At 36.6% G+C, this 20,657-nt stretch overlaps 1 protein-coding gene across 20 annotated transcripts in view; it reads right to left on the reverse strand.

Moving 5' to 3' along the window:
* The window catches only part of Gphn (gephyrin), a 410,619-nt gene that overhangs the window by 173,970 nt on the left and 215,992 nt on the right, over positions 1-20,657 (reverse strand). For 11 of the 20 annotated variants that reach the window (XM_076921924.1, XM_076921922.1, XM_076921918.1 and 8 more), the window contains 2 exons: positions 17,408-17,474; positions 11,318-11,590 (listed from right to left, as the gene is read on the reverse strand). In XM_076921924.1, coding sequence (XP_076778039.1) covers positions 11,318-11,590; positions 17,408-17,474 — 340 coding nt within the window. Of the gene's footprint in view, positions 1-9,555; positions 9,664-11,317; positions 11,591-17,407; positions 17,475-20,657 lie in introns of all 20 variants that reach the window. The other 9 variants (XM_076921909.1, XM_076921917.1, XM_076921904.1 and 6 more) reach the window with 1 other exon arrangement.

Below are 20,657 nucleotides of genomic sequence, written 5' to 3' on the forward strand. Positions count from 1 at the left end.
CTAACAGAATCTAAGATACAGAAGAAAGAATCTCAGCCATTGAAGAAAAGGTAGAAGAAATAAATGTTAGTCAAAGGAAATGTTAAATTAAAAAAAAAAAATCCAGGCACAGAACATCCAGGAAATCTGGGACACTACAATAACACCAAATCTAAGAATAGAAACAGAGAGATCCAGGTTAAAGGCGCAAAAAATATTTTAAACAAAAATCATAGAAGAAAATGTTCTTAACATAAAGAAGGAGATGCTTATGAGGTAAAAAATGAACACAGAACACCAAATAAACAGGATCAGAAAAGAAATTTCCCATGGCACATACTAATGCTAATACTAATATAAATACTAATGCTAGTACTAATAGTAATAAGAAGTTAATAACAAGGAAAGAATATTAAAAGCTGCAAGGGGAAAAGATCAAGGAAGTCAAAAGCAGACTCAAAAGAATAGCATCTCATTTCTTAATGGAAAATCTGTAGCTAGAAGGACATGAACAGATGTTCTTCACACTCTAATTGATCAGATGCCAGTCTAGAATACTATACACAGCAAAACTATCAACCAGAACAGACAAAGAAAGACATTCTATAATAAAACCAAAATTGAACTGTATCTATCTACCAATCCAGCACTATAGAAAGTGCTAGAATACTCAACCTGAAAGGGTTAGCCAGACTTGCAAAACACAAGGAATAAATCATCCCAGACCAGTAAGCAAAAAGGAGAAAGAAAGACCTACACCATAACAAAACAACTGGAATCAAGAAATGTTGCTCACTGCAAACTCCCAACATCAACACCTAATGTCACAATAAAAAGCCACATACTAATATTAGATGCAAAACAGGATTTATTCTTCCACTGTACTCAAGAAACAAACCTTAACATCAATGATAAACATCACCTCAGGGTAAAAGTATAAAAAACGATATTACAAGTAAATGGACCCAAGACAGAAGCAGGCATAGCCTGCGAAAATAGAATTCAGAGAAAAAATAACCAGAAAAGATGGGAAGGACACTACATACTCATAAAAGGAAGGAACAGCAACAACAAAACAACTCCACTGAAGAGATATTGCAATTCTAAACATCTCTGCACCAAACACAAGGGTACTAAGCTAACAAAAGATACACTACTAAAGCTAAAATCACATATCAACTCTCATAAAATAATAGTTGGTGACTTTCGTATCTCATTCTTGCCAACAGATAAAACATCAGCACAGAAACAAAAAAGACAAACACTGGAGTTAAATAACCATAAATCAAAGGAAAAGAACAGATATTTACAGAATATTTCACACAAATACAAAAAAGCTTCTTTGCTTAAGCTCATGATACTTTCTCTAAAAATTGACTATATACAAATCAAGCCTCAACAGACATTACAAAATTAACACCTTGTATCCTATTTTACTACAATGGTTTAAAGTTGCATACTACCATCAACAAAAAGTATACATTTTCATGAAATACAAACAACTCACTACTGAATGAAAAATAAGTCAAGATAGAAATTAGAAGAAAATTCAAGGCCCAAACCTAAACATAGTAAAAGCAATATACAGCAAACCAGTATATGTTGGCTAACATTAAACTAAATGGAGAGAAAGTTGAAGCAATCCCACTAAAATAAAAAATTAGACAAGGCTGCCCACTCTCTCCCTACCTATTCAATATAGTACTCAAAGTCCTAGCCAGAGAAATTAGACAACAAAAGGAGCTCAAAGGTGTTCAAATTAGAAAGGAAGAAGTCAAAATACCACTATTTGCAGAAGATATGATAGTATACTTAAGTGACCCCAAAACTTCCACCAGAGAACTCCTACAGGTGATGAACAACTTCAGCAAAGTGGCTGGATATAAAATTAACTCAAACAAATCAGTAGCCTTCCTCTACTCAAATAATAAACAGGCTGAAAAAGAAATTAGGGAAACGACACCCTTCAAAATAGTCACAAATAATATAAAATATCTTTGAGTGAATCTAACCAAGCAAGTGAAAGATCTGTATGACAAGAACTTCAAGTCTCTGAAGAAAGAGATTGAATATGATCTCAGAAGATGGAAAGATCTCCCATGTTCATGGATTGGCAAGATTAACATAGTAGAAATGGCCATCATGCCAAAAGCAATCTACATATTCAATGTAATCCCCATCAAAATTCCAACTCAATTCTTCATAGAGGTAAAAAGGGCAATTCTCAAGTTCATTTGGAATAATAAAAAAGCCCAGGAGAGCAAAAACTATTCTCAATAATAAAAGAACTTTTTGGGGGAAATCACCATCCCTTACCTCAAGCTGTACTACAGAGCAATAGTGATAAAAACTGTATGATATTGGTAAAGAGACAGGAAGAAAGATCAATGGAATGGAATTGAAGACCCAGAAATGAACCTACACACCTATGGTCCGTTGATCTTTGACAAAGGAGGTAAAACCACCCAGTGGAAAAAAGACAGCATTTTCAACAAGTGGTGCTGGTTCAACTGGAGGTCAGCATGTAGAAGAATGTAAATCGATCCTTGTACAAAGCTCAAATCCAATCGGATCAAGGCCCTTCACATAAAACCTGATACACTGAAACTAATAGAGGTGAAAGTGGGGAAGAGCCTCAAACACAGGGAAAATTTTTCTGAAAACAACACCAAAGTCTTATGCTCTAAGATCAAGAATCAACAAATGGGACCTTATAAAATTGCAAATCTTCTGTACGGCAAAGGATACTATCAATAGAAAGAAACAGTAAGCAACAGATTGGGAAAAGATCTTTACCAATCCTATATCTGATTGAGGGCTAATATCTAATATACACAAAGAGCTCAAGAAGTTCAATGCCAGAGAATCAAATAACCCTATTAATGATCTTTCTCCAATCTGTTGGTTGCCGTTTTGTCCTATTGACAGTGTCCTTTGCCTTACAGAAGCTTTGCAATTTTATGAGGTCCCATTTGTCAATTCTTGATCTTAGAGCATAAGCCATTGGTGTTCTGTTCAGGAACTTTTCCCCTGTGCCTAAGTATTCAAGGTTCTTCCCCACCTTCTCTTCTATTAGTTTCAGTGTATCGGTTTTATGTGAAGGTCCTTTATCCACTTGGACTAGGCTAGAACAAAGAAGTAATTTCAGACAGGAATCTAAATTTTAGGCTAGAACAAGGAAGTAGGCTTAAGACATAAAAATGACTTTGGGCTAGGATAGGAAAGTTGGCTCAGATATTTTGGCCATCCTGATAAGCCCTTAGAACCAGTGATCACAGGAGTGTTTAGGTAATTGTGTTTAATGCCTTGCTTGTTCTTTGACTATTTGTTTGTTGTCTTGCTTGTTCCTTGACTATTTGCATCTATTCTATTGCTAGTTCCTCAACCTAGAACTGATCTTATTACATGCATATAATTAAAATGGTATAAAAGCAAAAAAGAGGAGGGGGGATGGGATAGGGGGTTCTAGGGAGGGGAAATGGGGAAAGGGGATGACATCTAAAATGTAAATAAATAAAATATCCAAAAATTTAAAAAAAGGAAAAAAAAAAAAAAGAAATAGTGATCATGGGAGTGATCACGGGAGTTTGCTTATTGCTTTGTTTGTTCCTTGACTATTTGCATCTATTGTACTGCTGATTCCTCAACCTAGAACTGACCTTAATACTTGCATGTAATTAAAATGGTATAAAAGCAGATTGGGAAAAAATAAACCTGCCTCAGCCTCAGAACTGGATGGGGTCATGTTACAATGTTGTCTAATTGTTTCTTTTTAATTCTCACTCCTGCACTGTAGAACCTGTTGACTGACTGGGCTGGCCTGGTCATTGGACTGAGCATGGGATCCCCAATGGAGGAGTTAGAGAAAAGACTGAAGGAGTTGAAGGGGTTTGCTACCCCATAGGAAGAACAACAATATCAACCAACCAGATGCCAACTTCCCCCCTCCCCCCGCCTCCCCCCCCCCCCCGAGGTCCCAGGGACTAAACCACCAACCAAAGAGTACACATGGAGGGACCCAAGGCTCCAACCACATATGTAGCAGAGGGTGGCCTTGTTGGGCATTAATGGGAGAAGAGGCCCTTGGGACTGTGAAGGCTCTAATCCCCAGTATAGGGGAATGCCAGGGTTGGAAGGTAGGTAGGTAGTGGGAAGGTAGAAAGGAAGGTAGGAAGTGGGTTGGTGGGTAGGGAAACATCCTCATAGAAGCAGGGGGAGGGGCGATGGGATAAGGGGTTTCCAGAGGGAAAGAGGGAAAGGAGATACTATTTGAAATGTAAATAGAGAAAATATCCAGTAAAATAAAATAAAATAAAATAAAATAAATAAATGAAAAACCCCTGAACATCAAGAATATAAATGACCCAATTAAAAATGGGGTACATATCAAGCACGGTTTTCTCAAAACAAATGACAGCTTATTCTGGAGAGGATGTGAAGTAAGAGGAACATTCATCCATTGATGGTAAGAGTGTATAAGTGTACAGCCAGTATGGAAATCAGTGTGGCAAGGGTCATTAAGAAGCTAGGAACAGATTTGCCTCAAGTTCCATCCATGCCATTCTTGGGCATATACACAAAGGACTCTGTAGTATCATACTACTGAGATACTTGTTCAACCACATTCATTGCTGCTCTATTCACAACCTCCAAAATCTGGAAAAAGACAGTACATCTATCAATGGATAAATGGATTAAAAAATGTGGTTAATCTACATAATGGAATATCACTCAACTGTTAAAAATAATGAAACCATGAAATTCACAGGTAAATGGAGGAAACTCGAAAAAAAAAAAATTCCTCTTGAGTGAAGTAACCCACACCCAAAATTCAGTGAAAATACTCATACTCAAAAAGACAGTATATATTTACATATATGTGAATGTTAGCTCTTAAGTCTTCGATAAGCAGGCTACATTCCATATCACAGAAATTTGTTATAGAGTAAGGGACTGGAAGAGAGGGTTGGATCTCAGTAGGAAGGAGAAATAGAACAGTTATAGGGGAGTGGGGACTAGAATGTGAAGATAAAATGGGGAAGAAGAGGAAAGAGGGGTTCTGAAGGAGGCAATATGGGGAGGGTCAATCAAAACTCAGAGACATTTGAAAGTTTTTTTTTAATATATGGAAATCCAATCAGTAGGAACTTCCTAAAACATATACATATATAAAAGGGACCTAAATGGAATTGGTAAGTAACAGGTAAGATGGTACCTCAAGTGGTCATCTCTCATCAAATGAAGCCTCCATTTCCGGCAATGAGTTATATCTAATACAGTTATTAGCCAGAGGGGGCCCTGTGCCAGGTTATTGACAAGGTTATTGGTTGTTCTCCATAAACTGATGGTAAGACCCTATTGCCTAAGACAACACCTACAAAACTCATTTAACATGGAGAAGTAGAATTTGTGCCTACCCCTGGCCTACAACCAATACCTACTAGTGGTCACTGTCTTGGAAAGCACTCTGCACACTGCCAAAAGAGGAAAGGTTAAATATCAACCCATCCACAAACTCTCCCATCTATAAAGAGAACATGCCTGTAAGATGCACTAGTACAATAATGGCACAAAACTTGTGGGACCTACTAACAAATATCTTATTGGATTTAAGGCCTACCCCATGAGAGGGAATCCATTTCCACTGCTCTAGTGGCCATGAACCTGACACTATATAAGCTAGGCACCTAAAGGAAAACCAAATATGACAATTCCACAAAAGGAACACAGCAATAAAATGACTCTCAATGACATCTGTTATAGGCATCGGTCAGTATCTCTCAGACATTATCAGAGATGGCCCCTCCTGAAGTAAATGGGAACTAATCAGATAACTACAACTAGAAAAAATGTAGAGGGGGCTCGGAATACTTATTCCCAATTGGGATGTCTCTATCAAAGACATCCCCTAAAGGCTTAGGGAACCCTGTAGAACAACAGGGTAAAGACTGTAGAGACAGACAGAGTAGAGGACAACAAGAACACAAGGCCTTCTGAACAGCAGGACCAAGCTACATATGAACTCAGAGACCTGCACTGGTCTTGGCCTGACAGGACCTAGCGCTGAAAGGAGAAGAGGACACAAGCCCACAGCCCTAGCTCAAAACCATCTCTAATTAATATTGACTTACAAATTACAAATATATATATATATATATATATATATTTGTGTGTATAAAACATAAGATCCATGAGTAGATCATAAAGGCTTCATTAGTGTTCTGAACTCCTTGACAAGATATAATTTTCATTAATGAGATGAAATTTCCTCTTATATACCTCAAGGTTATTTCCCTATTTTGTCTGAAAAATCATGGTTTACTTGTCCTTATAGATTTGATTAATTATCAAACCTATCAGTTTTTTCAATATATATACATATTCACTTCAGTGAATCCTACTTGATATACTCTAGACAATAAAAGAAATAATCTTATATTAATAAGATCTATATATTACTGCATATTAATGATATTTTTTGGCTATAGACAACAGTATAGTCACCTTTATTTTAATTAGTTTTTAAGAAAGAAAGAACTGATCTAGTTTAAAAGGAGTTGAAGAAAGGGTAAAAACAATGTGCTTACAACCTGATGTTTCTATCTTCCATCTTTTAGAATCTCTCTTTTATAGTGTTTTCATTATGGCAGGACTTGCTTTCAAAGTCCCAAGACAGTACTTCTTGGGATGTGCATTTCTAAATTACCTATTCATAATGAGACAGAATTTGTGTCCCAGTACTTTAAACAAAATCAGAAGTTGAGAACCACTAACTCTGATTGGTTTGAATTATGTGTTGCCTGAAGTAATAACTGTGGGTAGATGAAATTGAGATGGTGATTATATTAAGCCAATATACTTAAACTATATGATGGGAATGTATGTTGTGTAGCATTAGGAAGCGGAGACAGGAAATACCTGCTGGGTAGGCTGGAAAGTTTGGCAGTAAGTAGTAATCAGATCACTGTTAACTGCTAAAGAGTTACTACATTCACTGATCAACTTTCAGTCTTTGATAAGAAAAACATGAAAATTACCAAAGAAAGTAAATAGTAAAGAAGGCAACTCTAACTAGACTTCAAATTCTTTATAGCATGGAACAATCTAATTCTACTGTATTCAGAGGCACCAAGAATATTAAAGCCCATCCTTTTCTTTTACTGACTGTGACCGTACTCTTTCCTATGGAGGCAAGGTATGAAGAAGAAGAGCATGAGATGCTTTGATAAATGACTCAGCATTTAACATTGGAATAAATATTAAGTCTAACTAAAAATCTGTTAAAATGACAAATACTGCTACTACATACAAATATATATTAAATCCCAGCCAATAAGAAAGTTCCTGGGTCCTACTGTGAAGACATCTATTTATAGCATTTTGGAGCTATTTTCAAATTAGTTCCTCTAGAAAATTGGGCCACAATTATTTATATCTATCATATGTGATAATTATCTTCTTTCATATGCACCTCAAATGGTGGCAATTTTGTAAATCCTGGGGAGAACTGAAGATAAATATTATTTAAACAGTTCTTAAGAGATTATATTTTATTATTTTTCAAACATTTAATTTTATCAATTTTCATTTTGTGTACATGTTTGTATCTGCTTATAGATATGTGCATATGAGTTAAAATGCCTTCAGATGCCAGAAGGCTTGGGGATTCCTGCTTGAGCTGAAGTTAAAAGTTGCTGTGAGCTACCTAACACTGGTGCTGGGAATCAAACTCAGGTTCTCCAGAAGAATAGTATATATTCTTAACTGCTGATTCACTTCTATAGCTCTCAAATAATTTTTGAGGATCTAATCTATTATTAGAACACGCTAACCTATAATACTGATTATAAATGTGAAATCTTAGAATGACTATTTCAAAAACTCAGAATGTTTTCTATAATGGTTATAATAGCATTATCGCACACACACACACACACACACACACACACACACCCTTCAAATTTTATAGCTTCACTAATTCATGAATATTTCACTAACATTTGCTAACTACAATTTAAATTTGCTATGTGTCTTCTGACTAACCCAAGTTTATTTTAAACCAGATATGCCTTGTGGAATGTAAATATTAAATTATACATTTGATAGTGCTCTCTTCTAAAAGACTGCTTGTGCTAAGTTGCTGGGTTTGCCCCAAAGTTATATACACTATAATTTCTAAGTATATAAAGCCAAATTTCAGCAATACTGTCAGGGTTTGGTGCCTTTGTATGGGATGGATCCCAAGTTGAGCTGGTCACTGGATGGTCTTTCCTTCAGTCTCTGCTCAATTTTGCATTTCCTTAAGACAGGAACAATTCTAGGTCAAAAATTTTGAAGACAGGTTGGTGGCCTTGACACTATTACAGATGCCATGTTGTGCTCGTAGACAGGAGCCTAGCATGGCTGCCTTCTGAGAGGCTCCACCAGTACCTGAGTGAGACAGCTGCAGATACGTGCAGCCAACCATTGGACTGAATGAAGTTGAGGACCCCTATGGAAGAGTTACAGGAAGGACTGGAAGGAGCTGAAGGGGACTGTAACCCCATAGGAAGAACAACAGTATCAACTAACCAGGACCCCTCAGGGCTCCCAGAGACTAAGCTACCAACCAAAGAGCATACATGGGCTAGTCCATGGCCTGGCAGATAGGTAGCAGAGGACAGCCTTGTCTGGCCTCAGTGGGAGAGGATATGCCTAATCCTTTAGAAACTTGATGTTCTGGGGAAGGGGAAGGGGGATGCTAGAGGCAGTGAGGTGGGGTTGGATGGGTGGGGGAGCATTCTCTCAGAAGCAAAGGGGAGGGGGAACAGGAAGGGGACAATATCTGAAATATAAATAAATGAAAAAGTAAAAAAAAAAAGAAAGAAGAATATCAAGAACCTACAAGAAAAAAATAATAAAAAAAAGAAATGAGTAAGTAAAAAGAAAAAATAAAACCAAGTTTCACTTGATAAGTTAAGTTTTCTTTTTTTCCCCTTTTATTTCATATGCGAAGAATAGATGGAAGTAGTTTTTTGTTGTTGTTTTGTTTTCTATCCATGGCCTAAATTATTACTGTTAAATGATTTACATTTTATAATTTTAATTTTAAATCTTTGTTTTTTCATGAGTAAGAAAAGTAAGATGAGCTGTCAGTAGTTGCAATGAGAATGCAGTTAAGGAAAACAAGATGCGATGTAAAGTTTATAAAAAAAATAAAGCCATTACAAATTAAATATTAGCTTGATCAAGCTTTTTAGATGTTAAGACACAATGTAATCCACCCAAGAGGCCATCTAAATTAAACTAGGCAATTTATTTAAAGGTATTAAAACAACTATTAAAACAAACAAACTCAAACAAAGAACAAAAACCCAACTTCAAGAGCAATGACTTTCTTGGAAAGTCATGTGATAAAGTCATCAATGCAGAGTATAGAATTTTAATGATCTCAAAAAAGTTAAACATAAAGAATACCATTATGCTCAATGATTTTTCACAATAAAACAACTCATCTTCCACATGTTAAAGACCACCTCCAAATAAAGAAGTATGATATATATTTCCAAAATCATTATTCAAAATGCACTGTCTTACCCGTTTATCTGCACTGCCTGTTGCATGATGGGAAAAACTGATGAGACCAGGGATGGGCTGCCCATGATTTGCCATGAAAACAGCAGGACTGGTGTAGAATGGATGCTTCTAATGTATAACACATAACAATTATGAATACAATGAGAGTAAAACATGAAATTATATAAGAAAAATGACTAAAGAAAAAGTGAAAACAAATGGAACAATGAAGTGCCAACTTTTTAAAAGTCAAAGTGACAAAATCAACTTTGATTTTATATGTTGTAAGTATTTTCCTTTACAACCAAAATTAATGGTCTTTTTTACCCTAAGGGGTAAAAAAGAAAGAACATATAATGATTTGAAAATGAATGATTTTATTAATTGATTCTAGTAAAAAAATTCAACTTCAATACTTAATGGTATGATTAGGATTTAATAGATTATTGAATGATCTACAGGCAGAATCAATCTGTAGACACTGTTCAATGAAAGAGCTAATGATTACCCAATGGATGTTAAAAGGATTTAGATGTGATTCTAATCTGTTTATTTACAATAAGGAATTCAGAACAAAACCATATGAAAAAAATTTTATAGACTTGAAAACATATCAATAGCATTTACTAATATAGCTATAATATAGTATCAAGGAATTATATAATCTTAAAAAGATGATTTGATTAAATATTTTTAGACCTTTACTTTATCAAAGTTCTTACAGCTCAATAAATCCTGGTTATTGCTCTGAACTATTATTGAAAAACTGTATTTTCCTAAGTGCTATCAAAATAGTAACAAAGTAATGATTTTTTTTTACATTGTTCATTTAATAAAGGAACAAATAAACTTTTTAACAATTAAAAGAGATTTTTCTATGGTTGGTCATAGACAAAATATTTGTATGATCTACATAACTTCATACTAAATTCTCAACCTGTAAAATATCTACCAGGAAATGATTATCATTCCTAAAAATGATATGATATCTTTTTAAAGATATGAAAACAAAGCAACTGGATTTCTCTAGTGTAAACATAAAATAAATTATGTTCTGAGACATTAAGATGACCAAATTTACTCAAATGGCTCCTGGTCCTGTATTTATTTCATAATCTGTCTAAAGAAAATTTGGTAATCTTTGGTGTCCTTTTAAAATTTAAATTATTTTATTAAATTAAAAGTAAAATATATTAATGTCTTCTCTATATCGCTATGATAATATATGTTTGTTGATATTTGAGCAAATATTTAGTTGAGAAAAATTAAAAAGCCACTTAAAAGACTTGTCTTTGAAATTTTTTGTGGAAGGTAGTAATCTTCTTTCTTTGGGCTTTATGGGTACCCCATACCTTCATACCAGGCAAAACTTTTTAAATTACTCTTTCGAACTAACTTCAAGAGTCATCTAAGGTCTTTTACTTTTGTTTTCTGCTTCTTTAAAAATCTGTGGCCTTTCAATGTCCTAAATATACAATCATTGTATATTTAATAAAAACAACAACTTTAAAGAGTTCTTAAATGTCGCATTGTTTATCACTGTAGCTATAACTTCATTAGGCAATGACATATTATTAGTGCCTTAGAGCTCAAACTAACTTGAGTGCTTACAAAGAATCTGTACCAGGACAGAGATAGTAATAGAATGTAACGGATATTCCAGTTCCATTTTTAGGATGTTCTCAAGAAATATTAACTTATGGAAAGCTGAGATGGAAAGAGGGATGATATCAGTAATGTAGGCATGAGTGCTTCAGAATGTTGTCTTTCTCAGCAGACTTACCTTTGCAGCAAGAGCTGCTGCAGTTATATGTGATGAGGAACTATCTTCTGTTGAAGCTACACCACTGTCTTTCTTTTCTTCTTCCTCTTCTTCACACTGAACTCCTTTGTCTTCTGTCTGTTTATGTGGGCTAGTTGTAGGAGGTGGAGAAAGAGGAGGTGGTGGGGAAGGTAAATCTTCAAGTTCATCATGCACCTCCTTTACTTTTACAATGGCATCACGTAAAAGGTCAATGGCATGAGGTAGAGCTGGCAGTATGAACTGAAAGCATTCCTGCCCAGAGACCAAAAAAAAAAAAAAAATAAAAATAAAAAATAAAAAAACAAAGAAAGAAGAAAAAATAAAAAAAAGGAAAAAAAAAAAGAAAAAAAGAAAAAAGAAAAAAAGTTAGGCTCTTAACCAAATATATAAAATGGTGACAGTCAAACTGATTCTTTTTTGGGAGAGTGTTTCTCTGTGTAGCCCTGGCTATCCTGGAATTCACTCTGTAGACCAGGGTGGCCTTGAACTCAGAGATCCGCCTGCTTCTGCCTCCTAAGTAATGGGATTTAAGGCATTTGTTGCCACCACCACCAGGTGTCATATTGGTTCCAATTTCTGGATTTGTGTTTCTTCCTATTTTTTGGAATTGTATTTCTATCCGCCACAAAAATGAGTCATATCTGAAACATCTTTTTAATGTGAAATGTGAAACAATCACAGCATATGTTAGAGGTTATGGTGCTTAGATGAATGCACACTCTGCTTTCAAAGTATAATTTTGATACATCTTTGGATTTATTTGTGTTTTATATAGAAAGAATCAGAAAGACATGAGAGTTTACTAATTTTTGCTTGAGTGACACTTGGATCTAACAAACCTCATTAAAAATGTGGTAGATCTGCACAATGGAATATTATTCAGCTATTAAAAACAAAGACATCGTGAATTTTTCAGGCAAATGGATGGAACATGAGAATAACATCCTGAATGAAGTAACCCAGTCCCAAGAGGATATGCATGGATATTATAAGTAGATATTAGCCATAAAATACAAGTACTGTGCTATACTACAGAGACCCAAAGAAATTAAATAAGAAGAAAGTCCCACGTGAGGATGCCAGTATCTCACTTAGAAGGGGGAATAAAATAGTCATAAGGGGCAGAAGGAGGGGTGCAACTGGGAGGGAAGAAGATGGGAAGGAAAAGAGGCAGGTTCAGGAACAGGTGTGGGGAAGGACAGGAGAGATGGCTATGAAAATGAATGGAATTCTGTAACTGACAGGGGTGAAAAGGTGGGGAGGCATCTCTAGGACAAGACAGAGACCTGGGATAAGGAAGGCACCCAAGAATCAATAGGGGTGACTTCACCTGTGACTCACTACATTGGGAATATGGAACCTGAAGAGGCCACCTCCTATAGCCAGACAGGAAACCCAGTGGAGCAATAGACACCAACCCATCTACAAAACATTCAACCCAAAATTAATCCTGTCTACAAGAAATAAAGAAATGGGAGCTGGAGCAGAGATTGAGGGAATGGCCAACCAATAACTGGCTCAACTTGAGACCAACCCAATGGGCAAACACCAATTCTTGACACTATTAATGATACTCTGTTATGCTTGCAGACAGGAACATGTTGTCCTCTTGGAGATCCCTCCCCCGCAGCAGCTGCCTCAGATAGATACAGACACCCACAGACAAACAACAGATGAAGATTGAGGACTTTTATAGAAGAATAAGAGGAAGAATTGCAGCCCAAAAGGGATAGGAACTACACAGGAAGACCAATAGAATCAACTAACCGGAACCCTTGGCACTCTCAAGAGTCTGAACTACAAACCAAAGAACATACATGGGCTGGACCTAGGTCTCTCTGCACATATTTAGCAGATGTGCAGTTTGGTGTTCATGTGGGGCACACATGACTGGATTGGTGGCTATCCAAAAGCTGTTGTCTGTACATGGGATATGTTCTTCTAGCAGGGCTGCCCCAGTGGGAGAGGAAGCAACTAGCCTTTCAGAGACCATAAGTGTCAGGGTTGGGGGATATCCAGGAGGCCCCTACCCACTCAAAGGAGAAAGGGAGGAGGTAAGGGGAAGGACTGTGAAAGGGGATGACTGGAAGGGGGGCAGTGAGCAGAATGTAAAGTAAGAAAAAAATAAAATCAAATTAAAAAAAGAAAAAAATCAATTTTTTTGTTTAGACTGAAATTTTATTACCATTTAATGTATAAAGACTAGTATAGCTACCATTTAGCACTATGCAATCAGAAAAAATAGAAATAAAGTTGTATGGAGTGTGAACAGAAATCAATATAATCTTTTCTTCATGGGTCATTATTATCTATAATGCATCTCCAAAAGACAAGGAGTTGTAACCAGAATATAGAGCTTATTGTGTCTGGGAAATAGGTGGAATTCTTTCTCTTTTATGTTAAAATAAGACCTTGATAAAGTCTACAAGGTGTAGAAATATCTAAAAAAATTTTAGAAGTATTAATGCCATAGCTTGAAGGATGCCCATTCTGCTTAGTTGTTTACCATTTAAACAATATATAGCATCCTGGCAGTAGTGGTGCACACCTTTAATCCCAATACTCAGGATGCAAAGGTAGGCAGATCTCTGTGAGTTCCAGGCCAGCCTGGTCTACAGAGCTAGTTCTAGTATAGCCAAGGCTATACAAAGAAATCCTGTCCTGAAAAAACAAAAAACAAAAAACAAACAAACAAAAAACCAGAAAACCAACCAACAAAACAAACAAAAAGCAGTATATCATAAAGAATGTAATTTTGATGAAACAGAGGTTTGATATTTTCCTTCAGTTTCTAGGAGGCTATCTCCAGACATCAGAGTGTCATGTCTGATAAAATATCTTTATTTGATGGGATCTTTGACTAACATATACCCTGAAAACTATTGATACCAAAGGATCATCAGCAATGATCTGCATGTATATTGCCACTGTGCTTAGAACAGGAGGGTAACATGTGCTTGGTTCCAAATGAGAAAAGACAATGAAAACTCTTTGATAGATACCTCTTAGGTCCTGCCCTATGAGCTTTTCCCTTCATAATTTTACCCACATTACCTCCCTGTATAAATAATAACTATAACACCTTTCAGTTAGTTCTGTGAACCCTTGTAAATCAGTATGAGGTTTAAGTATTCATTACTGAGGCTCATCTTTTGAAATGTTCCAACTTTGCAGCTGGCTGAAGAAAATTTAAAAAAAATTCATGTTTGAACCATAAGATCTTCCAAGGGCCTATGATTTGTCAGCACAACCTATGCCTCTATGTTGTATCTCAGCTATACCTTCTAGGCCTATGTGATCCAGCTGGAACGCAGAAATACCCTTAGCACACACCTTTAATCCTTCTGTCTAGAATTCTTTAGTACATATTTTTAATCCAAAATAATGATGTCTAATTGAGGGGCAGAAAAAGTGACAAATCAGAGAATGGTTTCACAGAATGAGTCAGAGATAGCATGGTATATACTCACTAATAAGTGGATATTAGCCAAAAAAGTACAGAATACACAGGATATAACCCACAGGACTAAAAAAGGTTAACAAGCTGAAGGACCCAAGTGAGGATGCCACAATCTCACTTGGGAGGGAGAAGAAAGCAGTCACGGGTGGTCGGGGAAGAGAAGAACAGAACTGAAGCCCCAAGAGCCAGCAGAAAGAATGAAAATAGGCAACATTGGGAGGTAGGAGGTGGGGGAACCTCCAGAATGTACTGGAGATCTGGGAGGAGAGAGACTCTCAGGACTCAAAGGGAGGACCTTGGATAAAGTGCTCTAAAGTGGAAAGGGGGATTTTGTAGAGTTCACTTTCAGTGGAGGAACAAGACATCAAGTAGAAGGGTGGGGTTGCCATCCCACAGTCAAAAGCTCTGACCCAGAATTGTTCCTGTCTGAAGGAACTGCATAAACAAAAATGAAGAGTATGAAAGAAAGAAAGTCTGGGGACAGGCCCAAATTGAGACCCAAGTCAAGAAGAGGCCTGGGACTCTGACACTGTTACTGATGCTGTGATGTGCTAGCAGACATAAGCCTAGCATGGCCGCCCTCTGAGAAGCACAAGAAGCATCTGAAAGAGTCAGATGTAGATACTAGCACCCAACTAATGGACAGAAGCTGGGGACCCCTGTGATTGAATTGGGGAAAAACTGCAAGAAGCTGAGGAGGAAGGCGACCCTAGAGGAAGACCAGCAATCTCAACTGAGCTGGATCCTGAGATCTCTCAGACACTGAGCCACCAACCAGGCAACATATACCAGCTGATATAAGGCTCCTGGCACATATACAACAGAGGACTGCCTGGTCTGGCTTCAGTAAAAGAAGATGCACTTAACCCTAAAGAGACTTGAGGCCCCAGGGATTGAGGATGCCCAGTGGGTAGGGGTGGGGACATCCTCTTGAAGATGGGGGTGGAGGGGAGGAGGTATAGGATGGGGAGTGGTTGAGTGGGGGTGGGGGGCAGACCTGGAGGGAGATGAAGTCTGGACTGTAAAAAGGATTAAAGAATAAATTAAAAAAAAAAAAAAAAAAAAAAACCAGGAAGAGAGAGCTCAGTTCAGTCAGTTCAGTTGAGTGGAGTGGAGTTTGGTGAGTCAGCTGGGAGTCACTGTGGTGGTGCAATGCAGTGGAGTTGAATGTAATTCAGTGCAGGTCAACAGAGGCAGTTGAAGTCAGAGAATAACAAGGAGCCAGAAGGTTAGAACAAATTGTCAGAGATAGTTTGAGACCAAACAGAACAATTTAGTGAGAAGTTGAGAGAAACCAGATTGAATCAGTCAGCTTGGAGAGAAGTTTGAGCCAGAACAGCTGAGTTGAACCAGCCAGCCAGAGTTCAGAAATGACTAGAAAGGATGAATTTATTTAGCAGTAATCCTCCCAGATGACAATTTAATCTGGCAAATAAGTTACTTTTACAAACTCCAGTAATGCAGTATTTTTTTGACCTTACTTTCATCCAATATCTTTGGAGTTTATTTTTTCATTTGTACTATTTCTACCTTTAGATATTACTATAGCAATACTGATATTGTTGGCCATATTTGGAAAGTAAATTAGAGCCTATTTAAAGGTGTAACAATAACAGAAAATGATTGACTAACAAAGAACTGGAAATTGTTTCTGGCAATTTCTGATATGCAGTACTGCATGCATGTCACATAGTACAAACAACAAGAGATCAAGGTGATAAATGAATAGCTTACAAGTAAAATATGAAAGTGTAAATAATGTCTTTAAACGGTAGATTACATGTTTCTCTAAATCTAACCATATTTAATGTTCCTGCTTACATATCAGGCATATTCTCCTTAATAATATTGCTATATTTACCAATAATATTGGTAAAAGTTACCCAAAGCCCAGAACATTCCATACCATAAGCAGTCCAGGATTAATTATCACTCAGAAAGAGTCTAGCCTTGCTTTAGCTACTAGAAAGGAGACTATACTAGACTGTTGGGAGTGTTCTTGTTTGACCAGAGGACTTGGTCAACCAGACTGCCTAACAATATGAATTAAAATGTAGGTTTGGCATTGCTTTGCCTCTGAAAGATTTTGGAGAATAAGAAATAAAAGACTAAACTTCAGCCATGTGGACAGCCATTTGGACGTAAGTTAAAAAGAAAAAACAAACACAGAGACAAATACAACAAACATAATAGCTCAAATTAGACTCTCCAATTGGCAATATTCTAGTGCATTGTCACACTAGAGTATTACGGAGACAAACAAATTCATGAATATACAGTAAGAAGATGAAGATCTGTATGTGACATGCTTACACAGATCCCAAACTACTTCACTTGAATCATTTTAATCTGTATTTTTTCCTTCTATAAACCATAACTGTATGTATATAATATAATGTATATAATATCCTACAATTCCTATCATTCTTTCTAATGACTTTTTCTAATTATATGAATTATGAAATTTAAGGGTGCTATTTGAGAATATTTTGAATTTGTGATTAGTGTCAGCAGTGAGCAGCTTTGTGGTATATTCAGCTTTTTGGCTATTTACTCTCACAGTAGGTTAAAAGTCCATTCATTAAACATTTAATGTAAAGAATGCTTACCTGAGATCCTTTCTTGCTACCAGGTAGGTTAATTATCAGAGTTTTCCCCCTTATTCCACACACTGGTCTGAAAAGAAGAAGAAAAAAAAATTGAATAATGAATTACAACAAATATTTAACAAAGGCCAAACATACTGTAAACATATGAGAGAAATTATTATAGGAATAAAATATTACAATAAGAGATTAAAAATTGTTATACAAATTGGACATTCTGACTCATGTTTTTATAATAGTGGTTAGAACAATAAATTAAAAAAAATTAAACATAGAATGAGAATAATGTACGTATTTCAACGTAATCTGACCTTTGTACAACAGCCTTTTGTTTAATTTTAGCTTTTATAAATTGTAAGAATTCAAAGACATATTTCATTAATATGACTAATATAGTAATATTGATGTTCAAAATTCTAAATTAGAAAGCATTCAAGAATTGGGTGAGATTTTGATTTGCACTTTAACTTCTCAATAAGTCTAGAAAGTAAATTTCACAAATGAATTGCTGAATGAAAATGAAAAGCAAAAAAGCTTAGGCATACATAGAACTACTGATAGTAACAGATGTTTTAATATAGAAAGCTCTTTGAGGGATAATTTTTAATTTCTTTAAAAAATGTTTTACTTTTGAGATTATTTAATTATAATACTTAGCCCTTCCCTTTCTTCCCTTGAACAACCCCTCATGCACCCTCTCTACTCTCTTTAAAATTCATGATCTTTTTTTTTTTCTTGGCTCCTCCTGCACCATGTCTGTCTGGATGCTGCCATGCTACTGCCTTGATGATAATGGACTCAATCACTGAACCTATAAGCCAGCCCCAATTAAATGTTGTCTTTATAGAAGTTGCCTTGGTCATGGTGTCTGTTCATAGTAGTAAGACCCAAACTAAGACAGAAGTTGGTATCAGGAGTGGGGTATTGTTATGGTAGGCCTGACCATGCTTTTGTTTGGAAGAATGTGGATTTTAGAAATCAGTAGAATGCTTTAAGTGTGGCTTAACGGGCTATCCTAGTAGGAATATGGAAGACTTTGTTGTTGAGAGTTCTACGTCTTCATATGAAGGCTTCTAGAAGACTGGCTCCCATGTGGTTAGGATGAGTATCTTATTGTTCACCCCTACAGTGACACACTTCCTCCAACAAGGCCACACCTACTCCAACAAGGCCACACATCTTAATAGTGATACTCCTAGGTCAAACATATTCCAACCACTACATTCCATTCCCTTAACATGTTTAACATCTTGAACTTAGGATTCAGCTCCATCCATTTCACTTCCTGGTGCTTCTTTATTACTTGAACCACACATTTTATAATTTCCTTTCTCAGATTATTCCTTTTCATTACAATGATCTTCATAAGACTAAAGCAGAGGCCCACAGCACATATATTGAAAAGGACTGCCTGATCTGGTCTCAGTGGGAGAAGATGTGCCTAATCCTCTAGAGACTTGAGACTCCAGGGGAAGGGATGCCTGGAGAAGTTCAGAAGAGCATGTGTGAATCCCAGACATTGGAACAAGCAGCTGTAGAGATGAAGTTGACTTGGAGGCCCCAAGATGTTAAAGATGCCAGGGCTGTGAGATACCTGCAGAGGAAAGTTGATAACAGAGAAAACAGGCCAGGAGAAAAAGTTTGTTGTAGTCCACAAAGATGAAAAAGGAGTTGGAGATCTGAAGACTGCTTTGACATCAGGCATGGAGATGCAGAGTTCAGTGTGCCCAGCTGTCTTGCTGTCTTACTTTGGTGATTACAGTTAAGTGATTATATGAATCTCAGATGAGACTTTGAACTTTTAACATTGTTGAGACTGCTATAGACAATCGACACTTTGGAAGTTGGACTAAACATATTTTTCATTATGCTATGGCTACGCATGGCTCCCATATGTTTGACAAGCCCATGGGGGCCAGAGAGTGAAATAAGTGCAAAAAGGAAAAGGGGGCATGGGATAGGGGTTTTCTAAGTGGGGGGGGGGAGAATGGGGAAAGGGGATGGCATCTGAAGTGTAAATAAAATATCCAATAAAAATGGGGGAAAAAAAAAGAAAACCAGTTTTCCATTAAGCAGGAAAACCTAAAAGAAATGGATAATTTTCTAGATTCAGGCAAACTATATAAATTACAAGAAGTCAACATTCAAAAGAGATACATAACAAATGAAAGTACTACAATAAAAAGGTTACCAGTTAAAAGAAAATTCTAACACAAGACAGAGTCACAGCAGAATTCTACCAACATTCAAAGGTCTTACAGCCAGTCATTTGTAAACTATTTAATAAACAAACAAACAAAACACAGAAGGAGCATTCCCAAACTCCTTCTACAAAGCCAGTATCAGTCAAGTAGTGCAATAAACACAGAAAAATAAGACTGTAGGGCAATAAACACAGACTCAAAAATATTCAATAAAGGCCCAACAAACAGCTGAAAGAGTCACATGCAGATATACCCAACCAATGGACAGAAGTTGGTGGGTGACCCCTGTGGTTGAATTAGAGAAAGGTTGGAAGAAGCTGAGGAGGAGGGCAACCATAGAGGAAGAACAGCAGTCTCAACTAACCCAGACCCCCATGATCTCTCAAACACTGAGCCACCAACCAGGCAGCATACACCAGCAACACATATACAGCAGAAGACTGCCTGGTCTGGACTCAGAGAAGATATACTTAACCCTCGGGAGACTTGGAGCCTCAGGGAGTGAGGAGGCCTGGTGGAGTGGAGGTGGGGTGGGGACATTCTCTTTGAGATGGGGGGAGGTGGTGTGGGACATGGAATAGTCCAAGGGTGGAACAGGAGGGGGATACATTCTGGACTTTAAAAAAAAGATTAAAGAATAAATTTAAATAAAGAAAGAAAGAAGGAAAGAAAGAAAGAAGGAACGAAGGAAGGAAGGAAGGAAGAAAAAAGAAAGAAAGAAAGAGAGAGAGAGAGAAAGAAAGAAAGAAAGAAAGAAAGAAAGAAAGAGAGAGAAAGAAAGAAAGAGGCCACGAGGCCTCAACCCTACAAATAACTACAGGTAACTGAAGAAAGCTAGAGCAGGAGAGGTGGTCCTAGGGAAGGGTACATTAATTAGTTGTTCAGTCCCGAATGGTCAGTCCTGAAAGTATAAATCAAGTAACATTATATGGGCTGAACAAATTATATTTAGGAATATATATGTATAAACAAATACATATATGTGTGCAGTAACAATTAGTGAAAAAAAAAGGCTATGAATTTAAAGGTGTGCAGGAAAGGGTGTATAT

The sequence above is a fragment of the Arvicanthis niloticus genome, chromosome 23 (assembly GCF_011762505.2).
Source record: "Arvicanthis niloticus isolate mArvNil1 chromosome 23, mArvNil1.pat.X, whole genome shotgun sequence".
In the NCBI taxonomy this organism is placed as follows: Eukaryota; Metazoa; Chordata; class Mammalia; order Rodentia; family Muridae; genus Arvicanthis; species Arvicanthis niloticus.